This window comes from Parasteatoda tepidariorum, chromosome 10, assembly GCF_982258835.1.
Source record: "Parasteatoda tepidariorum strain Cologne lab strain chromosome 10, Ptep-v5.0, whole genome shotgun sequence".
Classification (NCBI taxonomy): domain Eukaryota; kingdom Metazoa; phylum Arthropoda; class Arachnida; order Araneae; family Theridiidae; genus Parasteatoda; species Parasteatoda tepidariorum.
Window position 1 is genome coordinate 72,778,343 of NC_141764.1, and position 17,096 is coordinate 72,795,438.

The following is a 17,096-nucleotide window of genomic DNA, read 5'->3' on the forward strand; positions in this document are numbered from 1 at the left end:
GCGGATTCTTCAAATGCACCGGAATACCTTAGGTGGACTCCTCAATTGAACTGGAATACCTTAGGTAGACTCCTCAATTGCACTGGAGTATCTTAGGAGGGCTCAGCTGGTTCCTTAATTGCAAGTTAGCATGTAAAAAGGGGAAGTAAGATTTTGTTTTAAATTCTATAAATTATCCTATGCACTAGTTTTATAGAGAATTGTAGGCGAACTCCTCAATTGAACTGAAATGACTCCTCAATTGAGCGAAAGTACGTTAGGCGGATTCTTCAAATGCACCGGAATACCTAAGGTGGACTCAATTGAACTGGAATACCTTAGGTTTAGGTAGACTCCTCAATTGCACTGGAGTATCTTAGGAGGGCTCAGTTACTTCTTCAATTGCAAGTTCGTATGTAAAAAAGGGGGAGTAAGATTTCGTTTTAAATTCTATAACCTAAATTATCCTATGTACTAGTTTTATAGAAAATTGTAGACGAACGTACTAGTTTTATAGAAAATTGTAGACGAACTCCTCAATTGAACTGGAATGATTCCTCAATTACACGGAAATACGTTAAGCGGACTCTTCAAATGTACCGGAATACATTAGGTGGACTCCTCAATTGAACTGGAATACCTTAGGTAGACTCCTCAATTGCACTGGAGTATCCTAAGAGGGCACAGCTGGTTCCTCAATTGCAAGTTAGTATGTAAAAAAGGGGAAGAAAGTTTTTGTTTTAAATTCTATAACCTAAATTATCCTATGCGCTAGTTTCATAGAGAATTGTAGGCGAACTCCTCATTTGAACTGAAATGACTCCTCAATTGCACGGGAGTACGTTAGGCGGACTCTTCAAATGCACCGGAATACCTTAGGTGGACTCCTCAATTGCACTGGAGTATCCTAGGAGGGCTCAGCTGGTTCCTCAGTTGCAAGTTAGTATGTAAAAAAGGGGAAGTAAGTTTTTGTTTTAAATTCTATAACCTAAATTATCCTATGCGCTAGTTTCATAGAGAATTGTAGGCGAACTCCTCAATTGCACGGGAGTACGTTAGGCGGACTCTTCAAATGCACCGGAATACCTTAGGTGGACTCACAAATTAAACTGGAATACCTTAGGTAGACTCCTCAATTGCACTGGAGTATCTTAGGAGGGCTCAGCTGGTTCCTCAATTGTACGTTAGTATGTAAAAATAATTTTTAAAAAGTTAGAAATGCTATGTAAAAGAAATATAAGCATCTTACTCCATCCTTCAAGCTAAATACAAACTTCGCTTTTCATATACTATTCTTTTTATAATTAACTGTACTATAATTTAATTTCGATGTTTCGACACACTTAAAAAAATCGAGCAATGAATTACAAAGTTTTAATAAGTATTTTTGTCATTCTTACATAAAATATTTTACAAAAAACAAAGATGAGAAATAGTTCAAGCAATGACACAATGCATATAACAAATTTATTAAAATAATTTGAAAATTTTTTTAAACAATATCTTCATATACGTAATACTGACAAATTTTAAAACTTTCGAAAAAATAGTAAAAAAAAAAGTTTTATAAGTTAGGACAAAAAATAATAGAATATACTTAATATTGTATTATTATTTGTCCCTTCTGACTAATATTATTTAAGATGAAACAAACATATAATACTGACATACTTCAGAAGAAAATAATGACAAGATTTCAAACACATATCAAAACATTAAAAATATACAAGTGAATATAAAATGGTAAAAAATATTTCAATGAATAAAAAATTGCCAAAAATCGTAGTTTAAAAAATCATTACAAATCATGGAATAATAAAAAATAATACTAAGTATTATAACTTAAAAAAAAAATACACACACATAAGTAAAAAAAATACACACACACAAATTATACACATAGTTTTCTGTACTTATAAACTAAAAATAATAGAATATAAAATCAATTATTTTTAAGAAAATGTGGATACATGAACATATTTATTTTACACATAATTATTGATCAGAATTTCAAATATACAAGGTGCTCTTTAATTACAAGCAGCATTGAGTTTTTAATTTAACTATAAAATTCAATAAGAGTCTGTGTTGTTTCTTTGGCATGTGCAAAATGCAGTCCTATAACTTGGATTTTCCATATAGTCAAGAATTTAAGAAGGCAGGTTTTTCTTTGAAAAAACTCCAGAGTCGTTTTGGATCATCTTTAATGTTTCTAATAAAAAATGCTAAGCGATTGTGAATATTGGTAGCTTGTTGCTCATTCAATTTTTCAAGCAAGTTATACTTCTTGTTGAACATGTAAGTTATTTTTCTTTGTGAAACAGCAGCATCAAGTTTTTGGAGTGCCTAAAATAAAATAATAAGACAGATTGAATAAATAAACCCAAGAAACTGAAGCGGTTAAGATATCGCTTGATTAAAAAACTTCATTCGCTTAAAAAATGTACAATTTGGAAGCAACAATCGACGTGATTCAAGAGCTAAAAAATAAGCGCCAATTTTAAAGACTTGCCAAACGTGAATGATAAAAAACGAAAGCGATTTGAAATATAAAACGTTAAGTTGCCAAGAAATGTAGAAAAATTAAGGTGAGAAAAAAACAAACAGAAAAAACACAGTCGCTCAGGGACAAGTCTTGAAAATGATCATTCCTTAAATCCATGAAATTATTCATTTCGAGAGGTTCGTATATTTAATTACAGTAGTTGCAAATTTTTTAACAAAATGTTCCTTTTTTTGTGGAAAAGAAATATATATATGTAACAATTGGGTGAATTGCTTCATCTACTTCCTCATTGAAAGACGCCAGCCTGGCCAGGAGGAAAGCCCCGGTATCTACGGTACCATAGTCCAGACGGGAGAAGTTCCGAATAAATTAAATAACTCTTAACTCTTTTCCATAGAACAATCTGATTTAGCATTCATTCTTGATCCGGCAACACTGCGTGTAGGCAGCTCTCACTAGTCATGATATCGCTGTTAAACTCACTTCCTTATTTTTATGAAATGTTAAGTTTCCTTATTAAACTATTGTCTTTTTTCCCCTCCTGCTCCACTAACTCTTATATATATATATCAGGGTGCGTAGCCAAATTATTCAACAAAAAATAAGCACCTTTTAAGCACTTTTCAAGCACTCAAAAAATATTTTTAAGCACTTTAAAAAAATAATTACGCACGGTTGGAAAGTTTTTGACAATTGACTGTTTTATCTTGTTTTAACTGTTATGTCAAAGAACTTTTTTGCATTGTTTTTGACAGCTGTCAAAAATCATGAAATTTCAAATAATTTAAAACGAATGGCGTTTTCAAACGCTACGGATTGACAATACGCCGAAATAAATTGAGGTTGAATTAATTGTGAAAACGTTGAATAGAATAATGTGAACTGTGTCTTTTTGCATAATTCGAAGTGAAAATCAACATAGTAAAGGAAAAATATTATTTTGAAAGAGGGAAAATTAAGCGCTTTTTAAAAACGCTACGCATCTGATATTGTATCAATAAAGCCAAAGCAAAATATATTAATACAATAGTGTGAGGAGCACTCAAAATTTTTTTTTATAAAAATTACAACAAATAAAATAGAACACAAAAAGTAAAAATAACATGTAAAAACAGAAAAAAACAAAAGAAAAAACAGTATAAAATGGACTATAAAGGGAGTGGCGAAATCAGATCAACTTACATGGACGGAAAGAATGATTTAAAAATGTTTTCGCAGAAAGATTGCCAGATTACAAAAGATGAAAACAAAAGCGCAAATTGAGTGTAACAAGAGGGTTTTAAAATGTCTTTCTTACTGCACTGCTGAAGTGATTTGTTATTCTGTGCATTGATTTGTTAGTTACCAAGGATGGGCCCGAAATGGATGTGCGCAAGGTAATATATATATATATATATATATATATATATATATATATATATATATATATATATATATATATATATATATATATATATATATATATATATATATAATGAATGAGGAGCAATAATGGGGGTTGGTGAGCGAAGCTGCTTACTTAATATTAAAGAAAAAAACTGTGAAACCTCTCGGGAACGACCACTCTCTCTGTCCCACAGTACAAAGGCTGTTAATGGAGGTTGGTCGTTCTTAGGGGTTACCTTCATTGACTTCAAAATGTTACCAAAGGTACATGATTTTTCACGAATGATTTTAATTTTATTCAGTGTCATTTTCTTGGTGCAGAAATGCCACTTGCGTTAGTGTCATGTAAACCGGATCGATGAATAAACTGTCAATAAAAATGATCTTTACTCATATAATTATTTGCAAAAACTAATAGACCGATTATGAATGATAGAGTTTCAATAAGTAAACAATTACGTTTCTTTTTTTAAAGTTTGCATTTCATTTTATATCATAAGAATTAGTTAACTTTAAAAGCTTGTACGTTTAAAGTGCTTAGTTTTTCCTAAAATAACTTTTTTTTTCTAATTTAATTTTTTACTCTAAAAATAAATCATTGATAGCAGTTAGTGCCATCTGACTGCAAGGTTGAGGTTGTAGATCTTTTTCAGAGATCGCTCTCTAAATAAGAACAAGCCAATAAAAAATATTTTGAATACGTTTTAATTTATTTATTTGTTCTGTCAATATTTTTTCGTGTTTCCTTAATTAATCTTTTCCGAATTTGGTGCGAAGGATTTCCCGATCCCTGGGAGATGTTTTCATGGTCTCTCCTAAAGATTTGTTTCACTAAGTCTATGTAAAAAAATTCCCTGCCTCCCAAAAGTGGACGTAAAATGAGGAGGTCGTTACATAAGTGGTCTTTCATGGGAGGTTTTACTGTAATAAAAAAAGTTAAATAAAATTAAGAGTTATGTTTATTATATAATTAAAGCATCTGCGTGGAATAATTGCATAAAACAAACACTAAATAACAAAAAGTCAATTAGATTAAAAAGTTTTAATACTTCAAGAAAACGCTCCTCCATTTTGTCTTCTTTCCAGTAGTCTTGCTTACCATTGCTTTCTAAAACTAAAACCTTCTAAAAACCTTTCTTTTTTAATTATTGCATAAAACAAACACTGAATAATAGAGTCAAATAGATTAAAAATGTTTAATACTTCAAGAAAACGTTCCTCCATTTTGTCTTCTTTCCAGTAGTCTTGTTTACCATTGCTTTCTAAAACCATCCACATAACGACAGTTTTCAAGTAATAAGAAGCCAAAATCTTCCAGTCTTCTTTATCTCTCAGAAGCTAAATATAAATTAAGAGGTCACAATTGTAGTGTGTAAAAAAACTGAATAACTTTTGCTCCAATGATCGAATCTTCATGTTCTAGGACTCTTATCTTCATGATTAGAAAGATAGATATGAAATATGCCGATTAATCAGTGCAAACGATATATTAATTTACGAAACCAGAAACAAAAACGTACTTCATCTGAATCAGGGTTGGCAGGTTTTTGACATGTGACAGTTTTTGACAGTTTAAACCATGGTTTAAACCGTCACGTCAAAAACCTCACTGTCAAAAATGTCGAAAATGTCAAAAACCTATATTCATATGTGAAATTTAATTAATACATAAAATTTATCTATTTTTTATAAAGGATAGTGTTTCTAAATATGTTCTAGAAAAAATAAATTTAAAATTTTGATGAAACACTTATATTTTGAATAGTAACCAAAATCTTGTACTTTTGAAAGCTCACATCTTTCGTAATATTATGTATTCATTTTCATGTGTTATTGAAAATCTGCAGTGATATTATTAAGAAATTTATTTATAACCAAATTTAGTGTATAGTATAGATTATACTAAAAATTAGACATTTTTAAAGATAAACATTAGCAGTTTTGTACATTAGACATCTTTTAAAGAAAAATCTTTTTAATATTCTTTTAAATCTACTTAATAATCTTTTTAGCATAAGACAATACAAATTTAAGTGCTTTCTGTTAAATACACAGAGTAGTTAGTGTCGATTTACAGTATATTCAGCCTATTCATTTACTATGCTGAAAATTTAGTTTATCCAAATACTTGTGAATTTCATTTTGCTGAATACTATATATACATAGTTTTGTTGAATATCTAAATATTCAGCTGTTGAATAATTACTTCTTGCTTTCAAGATATGCATTATTTGTATTCTTAATACAAGTGGGGAAAAAAATTAAGAGGTAAAAATTGTTTTAAAATGATAAGTGTAATAATTATAAATAAATATAATAAACAATATGAATTATATTTATCATTATTCCCAAATATAACTACTTTTAAATTCAAATTAACATACTGGATAATAAAGATATTCAGTATAACATTAAAAAAAATTTTCATACACTTGTATCAAGTTTGTATTTATACAACATAACTTGTAAGTTCCTTATAAATATTAGTTATATGCTCCTTATATGTCAAAAATGCATAGTAATAAACTTTTAATTTTCTTAAGTATCAAAAAAAAAAAAAAATTTTTTTTTTTCAAAATATAAATATTTAAAAAAATTTTGTGCAAAATTTTTCTGCACATGCATTTGAATATAAATTTCTGAGATTTTAAATCTGTTGTTTTACCTTAATTTTAATTAAAAAATGTTTTAAAACCTGCTGATTACCTATAGTATAATTAAATTTCAATATAATGCATGACAACTGCTGGTAGTTTTGAAGTTTATATATTTTTTTGGCAAACTTTAGTTTTTGACATTTTTGACGGGTTTTTGACGGTTTAAACCAGTATTATACCCTTGTCATGTCAAAAACCACTTTTTGACGTCAAAAACCCAACCCTGATCTGAATAAACATAAATTTTTTTCCCCATGAATTTGAATTTCCGACCCCCAAAGTATAGGAATAGCCGCTATCTGTGAGATAAGCTTTCAATAGTTTGGTCAGAAGAGAGGTCAAAAATTTGGACCTCTTAATGTTAATTTTACTTTTTCCGTATTTAAACCATATCTCTAGAATTTTTTTAAACGAACTGAAAAACTTTTGCACACAAAAATAATTTGTTTATAATTGTGAAAATATTTATTAAAACTATTTTAATGTATATATTTTTTATTTTATTTGATAATAGTCAGAATTTTGAATTCCAAGAATGTAAAAACATTTTAATTTGCTTAAAAAGTTTTCAAGATTTGGAAAAATTTTCAAAAAAAAATAACATTAACGGGTTCAAACTTTGTACATTTTTCCTGACCAAAACCAATGGGGATCATAGTTCCGAGATTGCGGCTACCCATAATTTGGGGGTCAGAAATTTGAATCCGTCGAAAAAAATGCTTATTTAAGGAGAGAACGTTTTTGTGCCGAATTTCGTAACTTAAAATATCATTGGCATTAATTAATTGGCATATTTAAAATCATCCCCTCAAACCATGAGTCCTAGAATATGAAGATCCGATAATTAGATCAAAAGTTATTCAGGGTGGTCTGTTATTTATTTTGTACACTGTACAGCAAATAAAGAAACAAAAAAAAAGCTAAAAGAATATAAAATACCTTTAACAATTTGATAATAGGTTTTACACAGCCAACATTATATATAATTTTTTCTTCAGGATCAGGAAAATGAGATCGCCATAAACACTTGGCTTCTTGTCTATTGATTGGCATCTGTTTTGCAGAACTCGAATAAGGTTTTGGAACAAGAAATGCCTATAAACATAAGTTACAAGACGGTTTCATTCAATTAAATTAAATGATGGTTTATCTAAGAAATACATCGTAAATATGACTATAAACATTATGTAATATAGAAGCGTCAACACTATGCTTTCTTTTCAGGTATTGCAGTATAACACAATGTTTACTTAGGACGATAATGTTAGAAGAAAAAAAAATAAAGATGCTTTTCTTGGGCAACTTTAATTTTGAAACAGTTTCAAATATAAAAATCAGGATGGTTTGAGGGATGGAGTCTTCTCTCCCTCATGAAGTGACGCGGATGTAATGACTGGTCGATTCTTATACCGTTCTAAGCTTGAACCCGGATTAAGCGCACGCGGGGCCCTAGGCCATACAAATTTTTGGGACCCTTAGATAATTTTTTTTCTCGTATATTTTTTATTTATTCAAATATAAAAGTATTTATACACCGAAGAGCCATAACATTATGACCGCCCTCCATCTATAACAATGGGCTCGCCCAGGTTTTCATGGTTTCTCGCCCAGGAACAATGTTTTCATGGGGCACATTAGGATCCATAATCCTCATAGAACAATCCCTGACGTCTGTAAGCTACTTGAACATAGTTGCAGACCAGGTTCACCCTATCATGGCAACAGTTTTTCCTGTGGGGGATGGTGTTTACTAACAGGATAATGCACCATGTCATAAAGGTCGAATCGTCATGGATTGATTCGAGGAACATTCCAGTAACTTTCAAGTCATGTCTTGGCCCCCAAATTCACCTGACTTTGATCCAATAGAGCATTTGTGGTCTTACTTGGAAAACCAAATTCGTGTTGCAACGCTACCCACTCGCACCAGTTGGTGAGCGCTTGGTACCAGATACCTCAGACTACCTATCAGCACAGATTTTCCTCTCGATGCAACGCAAATTGGTTAGTTCTACGAAAAAGTCCACCATGAATGCCAGTTTGCTTCGGTTTTTAATCCATGAGTTTCTTTGTCTTCTGGGTTGGGTTCAAAATTACAAGGCTACAGAATTGAGCATTGACAATCTGAATTGGGTCGGCTGTTTAGTTAGGGTTATAAAATAAAATAGAATATTTGATACAGGAATAGCTTTCGCTTTCCGATTAGATGACCAAGATACGAATCTCGACAATGGCTGGTTGATTCGTGCATTGGTTGATTGATTTTAAATTCTCACGCCAACCTGATATAAACTTCCTGTCGTGATAGACAGATTCTTAGGTTAGAGCCCCCAAACCATAACACTAAACGAAGTATGATTTGAAGAATTTTTTTTTTTTTTTTTTTTTTTGTACAACGCAAAACACGCATCTCTCATTCATTTGAAAAGTTCGCCATTCAAAAGAGTTTCTTCCTAATGTTCCCTTGTCTTCTGGATTGGGTGAAAAATCACAAGGCTTTCCACGAACTAAAAATTTCATTACTACTTTTTGAGTATTTAGCATATTTTTCAACTGGGCATATGCTTTCGAAATGGAAATAAAGTAAAAAAACATTAATTGCCAAGTTGCGCGGTAATAAAAAAAGTTTTAATGAGTACCTGAGCTTTTTATTTCACATAAACTTTATAGTTAGAAATTACTGGAACACTATAATAACAAGTAAAGTCTTGGTGATTCTGATTAAAGTGCAGATAACCATAACATTTTAAACAAAATCAAAATATGAAAAAATAAATACTCAAATAGCATTAATAATAATATTTTCTTTTGTTGAGGGGTGGAGAAGGTGGGGAGATGCTTACCTTCAGAGTTTTACCAACTTTGGCCTCTACTCTGCCATCAAGATAGGTTCTTGGCAAGATAAGAGAACAAGATACTACTGGAACGAGATCGACATCAATTTGACCACCGTTCATTTTCTTAAGTAAAATAGTTCTAGCCGGTCCAGATTGTTTGGTACACACCTTTTGACATGAATAGAATAAAAAAATATAAATATAGTTAATATATTCACAATCATAAAATAAATTTTTTAAAACTAAAAGCAGAACTTGTAATCATTTGATCATCAAAAAAGATTTATTGCCGATAAATTCTTGACTAACTAGAGTATTTAAATCTTATTTGGGCGTCAGTGACTGGGTGATTAAAAATGTTTTAACTGTGTCCCGAACGCTACAAACAGTTATTGTCAGACAAAAAAAAATTATCGTTAATCAAAATTTTCAAGGGTTCTATGTTGGATCACAGTGCAAGTTTCAATCATTTCCAGATTGCCACAAGTAAAATTAATATCGACATTTTAAAGACCACAAATAATTTACCGTCAATAGCAATTTCTAACTACTTTCCGACTAGCTAGAGAGTCCCCAATTTTTTTTTTTTTTACTACGGAATCCTAAATAAAAAACTTTGTTTCGGCGGCACCCCGACTTTATAAATATAGTTAAGATAATTGTGAACGTTATAACTATAAAGGCCTATTTTAAATAAAATTATTAGAAGTAGGGTAAACTAACCAGTGAAGGAACACTGAAACTTCGTTTGCCTTTTAAAAAATCATATTAATTTCAAAATTCGTAATTTTAGTTAAATGACAGTGTCAACATATTTATTACTAATTGCAAATTATGTAAAAAAATTGTAGAGAACTTACATAATATTATTTTAAAGTTTTGGAGGTTCAAATAACAAGTAGTAAGAAGACCAAGTGAAGGAACAGCTCTTACCAGTGAATGAACACCCAGTTAAGGAACACTTAATTTCAGTTATTTTTTAATGCTCTTTATTAATTTAGAAGCCATACAAATATTTAAAAACAAGCCTATTATTGAAATTATAACATATAAATACTTGGAAAATGTTAACTTTTTTTTGTAATCATGAATTGAAAACTAAAGTGTCAACATATTAACATATACTGTTTATTCACTGGGAAATCTATGCCCAGTAAAAGAACATGCCTGTTCCCTCACTCGTTAGAAGTTGTTTTTCGTATTTTCAACATACTTTTGATGTGGAACATCACTAAAAGTACAAGAAAATTAAAGTTTATCTTTTATTTTCATTAACTTAGAAAAAAACCTGTTACACCTGTTATGTAAAGGAAAACTTGTTCCTTCACTGGTTTTTCATCGTTGGGTGATCCAGTAAATAAACACCCCCTTATACCTAAGCTGAAAATGAACAAAATAAGACAAATTGTACTTTACTTCGAAATGAAAACTTAAAATAACTGCTATTAAACGTTGAAAATGGTTAATAGGAAAACTTATCTCTCTTTTGGTATAAGTAAAATTTATCACCTTTTGAAATTTAGACCACTTTTTGACCTTCTTTCCCATTTGTCAATGAAGAAATGTTTCTAACAAAGATGGAGATGGCTCAGCTATATACTAAGTACAGAAAGAAACAATCCTGCAAATGTTGCAAGCTCATAGGCGCCTGACGGAGAGAGAAAAAGGGTGAGACCGAGACTAACATGACAAGATGCATTAAGGAATATTGTAGTAGAGCATGATTAACTGAATGGGAAAAAGCGCCTTGCCTACAAGAAGTGTGTGGAGAAATATACTCGAGGCCTTATGTGTCAGTTCGGCACGAAGAGGATAAGTAAGTAAATTAATTATAAGTCGAAGAAAACGTAAATAATAATTTTAAACTTGCCTGCATGCACGATCTCGGTGGAGTGTATGATCTAAGAGCTTTGTCAACTACACTTTGAAGCCACTTCCGTACGCTTTCGGGAATCAGGTAACCATCTTCAAATAAAGAACTAGCAAGTCTAGGATGTTTCAACAGGGCAGCTTGATGGTTTTTCAAGCGATACTTTACAAAGCTTGGTGCCTGCGGTTGGTGGATGACCTGAAACAAAAGTTAATTTTCATAGAAACACGCATTAAAATAATCAATCCCCAAATTAATTTATTCGAAAATAGGTTATTCATTATTTTTTGATAATTGATCTCATAATTGGTGAATGAAATGGGCTCCAGGTGGCGTAGAACAGAAATCTCTACCTATGGCTAACACTTCGCATGCCTTCACCATTAGAGCGTAGAGAGTCATAGGAGAAGGAATTACGTTAGTTTCTGCTTTGATTTTCAACTAGATAAAAAAAAATTAAGTTAGGAAACTATACAGAACTGAAAACTACATTTCAAAGGCATGGAATCGGTCTTCTCCCCAGATGGCGTATTCGAGAGTCGGATCGCGAATGATTAAGTGTTGCAAATCAGTACTTGCAACTTGAGAAGTGATTATGCCCAATCGTAATTTAAATCAGATTTAATTGGATACCGGTAAGCGACGTCAAGCTTGTGTGTCGAACCTGATTGGCTTCTGAACCGACAAATGCCGTGATTTACCTACGATGACGTCAGTTGCAGGCATCCAATTATATTAAGTGTTTTTGAGGAGAAAATACTATTGGCAAAAAAAAAAAAAAAATGGAGATGACATACCTTCCAACTACTACGGATATTCTGTAGTTTTACACAATATTTTTTCTATGGATAGCAAACCCAATTTATTGATATTTTAATAAATGAGAATAAAAATAGTTTTATCCATTACTACCAATAAATAATTCAAACCATTATATTAAAGGTTAGATAAAGAAATGTTCATGCTCTCAAATTCTAATAAAGGTTTCTAGCTATCATAATTCTTAAAAATTTTCACTGCCAATGATTAATATAGTTCTTTTTACGTTTGTAATAATTTGTAGTAATAATTTTACCTTAGTATGACTTCTTACTAGAATAGAAATCAAGTTAAGAAAGCACCATTAATAAGTTAGCAATAGGTTCCAACCTAATTATTACTACCAAATTTTAACTATATAATTTAGGATATAGTTTAGTGCAATTTTGCAAAAAAAAAATCCATCTTGAAATAGTATGCGGTATTTTGGAAAAATTTATAGAAAATATTTTATTAAAAAAAAAATTAGGTTACATAGTTACTGTTAATAGGCAGCTAGATGAAACTAGGATATAATATGGGATAGTAATTACATCAATATTACTTGCTAAGCAATAGTTTGAAAATATAAAATACAATTCTTTTCAAAATAATAATAATTTAACTATACATAATTTCAAGATTCTAACTATGATTTATATTATATTTATAGACAGTTTTAAAGATTCCTTTTTCGACAAAATTAAATAACTGAGCCAATATTTTACTGGAAAACAAAGGTAATTTGAGTATTTGTGCATAATTTGAAGTGCAACACTTAAGTCTAGTACAAACTAGAAATTTAAAACAAAAAGCTGAATTCATTTGAAAAGAACATCGAAAATTTATACATTTCAAAAATCAAAACCAATATTCTACGTTAGAGGTAATTATAAATTAATGTAATAAAAATAAAATGATTCCGACAAAATTATACTCTTGTTTTTCCTTTCTTAAATATAAAGAATTAATCTTAAATATAAAGAAGAACTCTGTTGGTGGTATTTTTCATTACTTAACTACTCTATAAACTTCATAACTAAATTTGTATTAAAATCATAGTACAGGGTGTTTATAAAGTCTTGAACCCATTTTGATGTTTAATAACTCATAAAATAATAAGATAGATTAAAATTAATAACATAAATGGTTAGATAGACTCAAAAAGTTTCCTGACCCTTGTCAATAAACTTACACGTGTGCTCCCTTCGTCGCACGGAGAATATCAAGTCGATAGTCAATTTCACGCCAGGTAGCGGCAAGCATGTCGGCATCCACAGAGGCTATTGCGGTTGTAATCCTGGCTTTTAGGTCATCAATGTTTGACACGATCCTCCTGTAAACGTTGTCCTTTATAAATCCCCAAAGGAAAAAGTCCAGCGGCGTTATATCAGGTGATCTGGGTGGCCAAGGAATTGGACCTCCTCGTCCAATCCATCTTCCTGTCTCATCAGTCGTATACTTAGACATGTTGGAAAACTTCGTATTTCCGCAACTAGAGGAGCTTCAGCCACATGTCTTTTTGCAACAAGATGGTGCACCACCTCATTGGGGCATCATCGTTTCGTAGTTCTTTGAATGACCATTTTCCAGGAAGATGGATTGGGCGAGGAGGTCCAATTCCTTGGCCACCCAGATCACCTGATATAACGCCGCTGGACTTCTTCCTTTGGGGATTTATAAAGGACAACGTTTACAGGAGGATCGTGTCAAACATTGATGACCTAAAAGCCAGGATTACAACCGCAATAGCCTCTGTGGATGCCGACATGCTTGCCGCTACCTGGCGTGAAATTGACTATCGACTTGATATTCTCCGTGCGACGAAGGGGGCACACGTGTAAGTTTATTGACAAGGGTCATGAAACTTTTTGAGTCTATCTAACCATTTATGTTATAATTTTAATCTATCTTTATTATTTTATGAGTTATTAAACATCAAAATGGGTCCGAGACTTCCTGTATATTCCACATAAAATACTTGCTATGAACCAGATATTTACTCGTTAAGAATTTAATTTCATAGTCAAAATGATAAGTAATAGATTAAAAAATTTAATGTCCTTAGTCGTAGATTACAGGCTCACATTTGACAGGATGCCTGGAACCTTGGTCTCCCAATCTCAAAGCCACTGGGAGTTCGGAGAGTATGTAAGATACGTTTTGATAAAAACTCTTAACGATAATGTTTGAATGTGAAATATACCTCAAATTCTGAATCATTGAAAGGTAGCTTGAAGATCATGTTGATGTCGAATTCATCGGGCATCGAGACACGAAGATCCGAGTAGAAACTGCCAGTGAAATAAAGTTCTTTGTACAAAAATTTGAACAGCTCGTCCTCTTCTTTCATCTTTGCAACGAAGGTATTGAGAAAATCGTGCAAAATTTGATTGTTCTCTTTAATGAGAGCATCATTCAATTTAATGCGTCTCAAAATTTCTTTTAAAATAGAAACTCCTGGTTTCTTAAATTTTTGGGCCTGAGCCACTTCTACTTTTTGGTCTGGCATTGCTCTGGAATGAGGCTCCGAATCTCCCTAAAACAGAAAGAAAAAAAAGATAAAGTGGCTTACTTTTCGCTCGAAGAATGTAAAAATATTTCGACATTTTTTACACATTTTAAAAATATTTAAACTAGAATGCATTATAAACATAAAATATAATACAATCCGAATTTGTTATTAAGCATGTCAAGTTTGGCTAGGTTGAACTCAAAGGGTATTTTAAAATAAAAATCCATTTGAAAAATCCCATAATGGTGCCCAGAATTTCAGATTGTTCAACAAAAACTAAATAAATAATTTATTTATTTATAAACAAACAAAAAAATAGAATTATATTTAAGAAACTTATTTCTAAAAGTTACGTTGTTTAAAGAACAATTTATTTAAATTAACAAAAGCTTCTAACTGACTAGCATTTTTCAATCTCCTTTTTTTTTCGGGAGGGGGGGGAGAACTACGCTTTCTTAACGCCTAGTTTATTTCACACATACATTGCCAAATGAATGTACAATGCTCCAAAAAAAAAGGACCATCCTGAATAACTTTTGATCTGATGATCGGATCTTCATGTTCTAGGATTCAATCTTAATAGCTCGAGGAGATGACCTGCTTATATGCTAATTAATAAGTGCCGACGATATTTTAAGTTACGAAATCAGACACAAAAACGTACTTTCTTTAAATAAACATACCTTTTTCTCTACGGATTCGGATTTCTGACCCCCAAATTATAGGGGGTAGCCGCAATCTGAGAAATATGATCCCCATAGAGTTTGGTCAGGACAAAAGATAATTCAATGCAAAAAATGATTTTTCATATATATTTAATATTATTTTATTTAATAATGGTCGAAAACTTTTCGAATTGTAAGGTATACAGTTTTTTAATTCATTGTAAAGAATATAATTTTACATGGTAAAATACAAAATTTGAGCAAAATTGGTTGAATAGTTCCTGAGAAACTGAATTTCAAAAAAAAAGGCCCATGTTTAAAACTATTTCTGCTGAAATTTTGTATTTTGTCATGTAGAATTATATTCTTAAAAATGATGCAAACGTTTATATACCTTACAATTCAAAGTTTTTTTGCATGGAATTATTTTTGATAAACTAATTTTATAATTGAGTGCCACATTTTTCAATTCGCTTAAAAAGTTCTCGAGATATAGCGAAATACGCAAAAAAGTAACATTAACATTAAAGTGTCCAAACTTTGCAGCGTTTTCCTCACCAAACTATTGGAACCATATTTCTCAGATTGCGGCTACCCCCTATATTCTGGATGTCATAAATCTGAATTCGTCGAAAAAAATGTATGTTTATTAAAAGAAAGTATGTTTTTGTGTCTGATTTCGTAACTTAAAATATCGTCGGCACTCATTAATTCGCATGTTTGAGGTCGACCCTTCGAATCATTCAAATTAAGTCCTAGTATGTAAAGATCCAATCATTAAATCAAGAGTTATTCAGGGTGAGTCTTTTTTTTCTTCTCGGCGTGCTGTATAATAGCAATAGAACCATTTTGTCCATACATTTTCAGCTACCTTACAATTCGTACTTAAAGGTATATACGAATCTTTGAATCCTCTTATTTGTTATAATACTGTTTGAATTAGTTAAATTTCTATATGTGAATGCTTATTGTAAGTCCTAAACAGAAAATTTATTTTTGAAGTATATGTTATTAGGATTTTAAATGAACAATCTTTTCATATATTTTCTAACTTTAGCGTAGTATATAACATATTATTGTGAGTCAAAATATAAAATTTTATTCAAATAATTCTACAACTACATAGGCATACTGAAAAATATGTAATGATATAAAATTTACTAAATAAATAGAAAATATTTAGTGAATTAACGGAGAATGAAATTTTTTCATCATGTTGTTTCACAGGTCTGGAGCGGCATCAGTTTAGTTCTTAAATTTATTTTAGTGCAAGTATAAATTGAAAATGAATCGACTGAAATATATACTGGTGGACAAAATTAATAGATGGAAAGCATTTTCGCACATTCATTCGCACATGCAAGATACCCGCAAACCGCTTCATGTGTTTGACAATGGTTCCGTGAATGCCCAGAGGTACAGGCAGGAGGTCCTAGAGCCCTATGTGCGTCTTTTCAGGGGCGCTGCTGGCCCTGAGTTCATTTTTATGGACGACAATGCGCGACCACATAGGGCTCTCATGGTTGATGAGTATCTGGAAAGCGAGGATATCCAACGAATGGGTTGGTCAGCCAAATCCCCTGACCGGAATCCTATTGAACATGCTTGGGATGCTCTTGCGAGAGCTACTGCGATGCACCAACTTCCCCCCAGAACCATTCTGGAATTAAAAATTGCTCTGGTGGAAGAATGGGAGGGTCTTCCACAAGTCCTCCTTAACTCCCTTATTAACAGCATGCATACTCGTTGTGCATGCTGTCTGTCTGTCAGGGGTGAATATACACCATACTAGAGGCAACACACACTGCACAAGCCTCACTTTTATTGTCATCTTTTATCCTTAAGTTCAGACTACATTGGATTTATTGGCAATAGGTCTTGCC

General features: G+C 31.6%; 1 protein-coding gene across 4 annotated transcripts in view; it reads right to left on the reverse strand.

Moving 5' to 3' along the window:
* Positions 1-1,339: 1,339 nt before the first annotated feature.
* LOC107453300 (cyclic GMP-AMP synthase-like receptor) overlaps positions 1,340-17,096 on the reverse strand; it is a 32,760-nt gene continuing 17,003 nt past the window's right edge. For all 4 annotated transcript variants that reach the window (XM_087153000.1, XM_087152999.1, XM_087152998.1 and 1 more), the window contains 6 exons: positions 14,240-14,572; positions 11,236-11,433; positions 9,372-9,533; positions 7,468-7,623; positions 5,075-5,209; positions 1,340-2,325 (listed from right to left, as the gene is read on the reverse strand). In XM_087153000.1, coding sequence (XP_087009126.1) covers positions 2,122-2,325; positions 5,075-5,209; positions 7,468-7,623; positions 9,372-9,533; positions 11,236-11,433; positions 14,240-14,545 — 1,161 coding nt within the window. In that variant the 5' untranslated portion in view covers positions 14,546-14,572 and the 3' untranslated portion in view covers positions 1,340-2,121. The remainder of the gene's footprint in view (positions 2,326-5,074; positions 5,210-7,467; positions 7,624-9,371; positions 9,534-11,235; positions 11,434-14,239; positions 14,573-17,096) is intronic.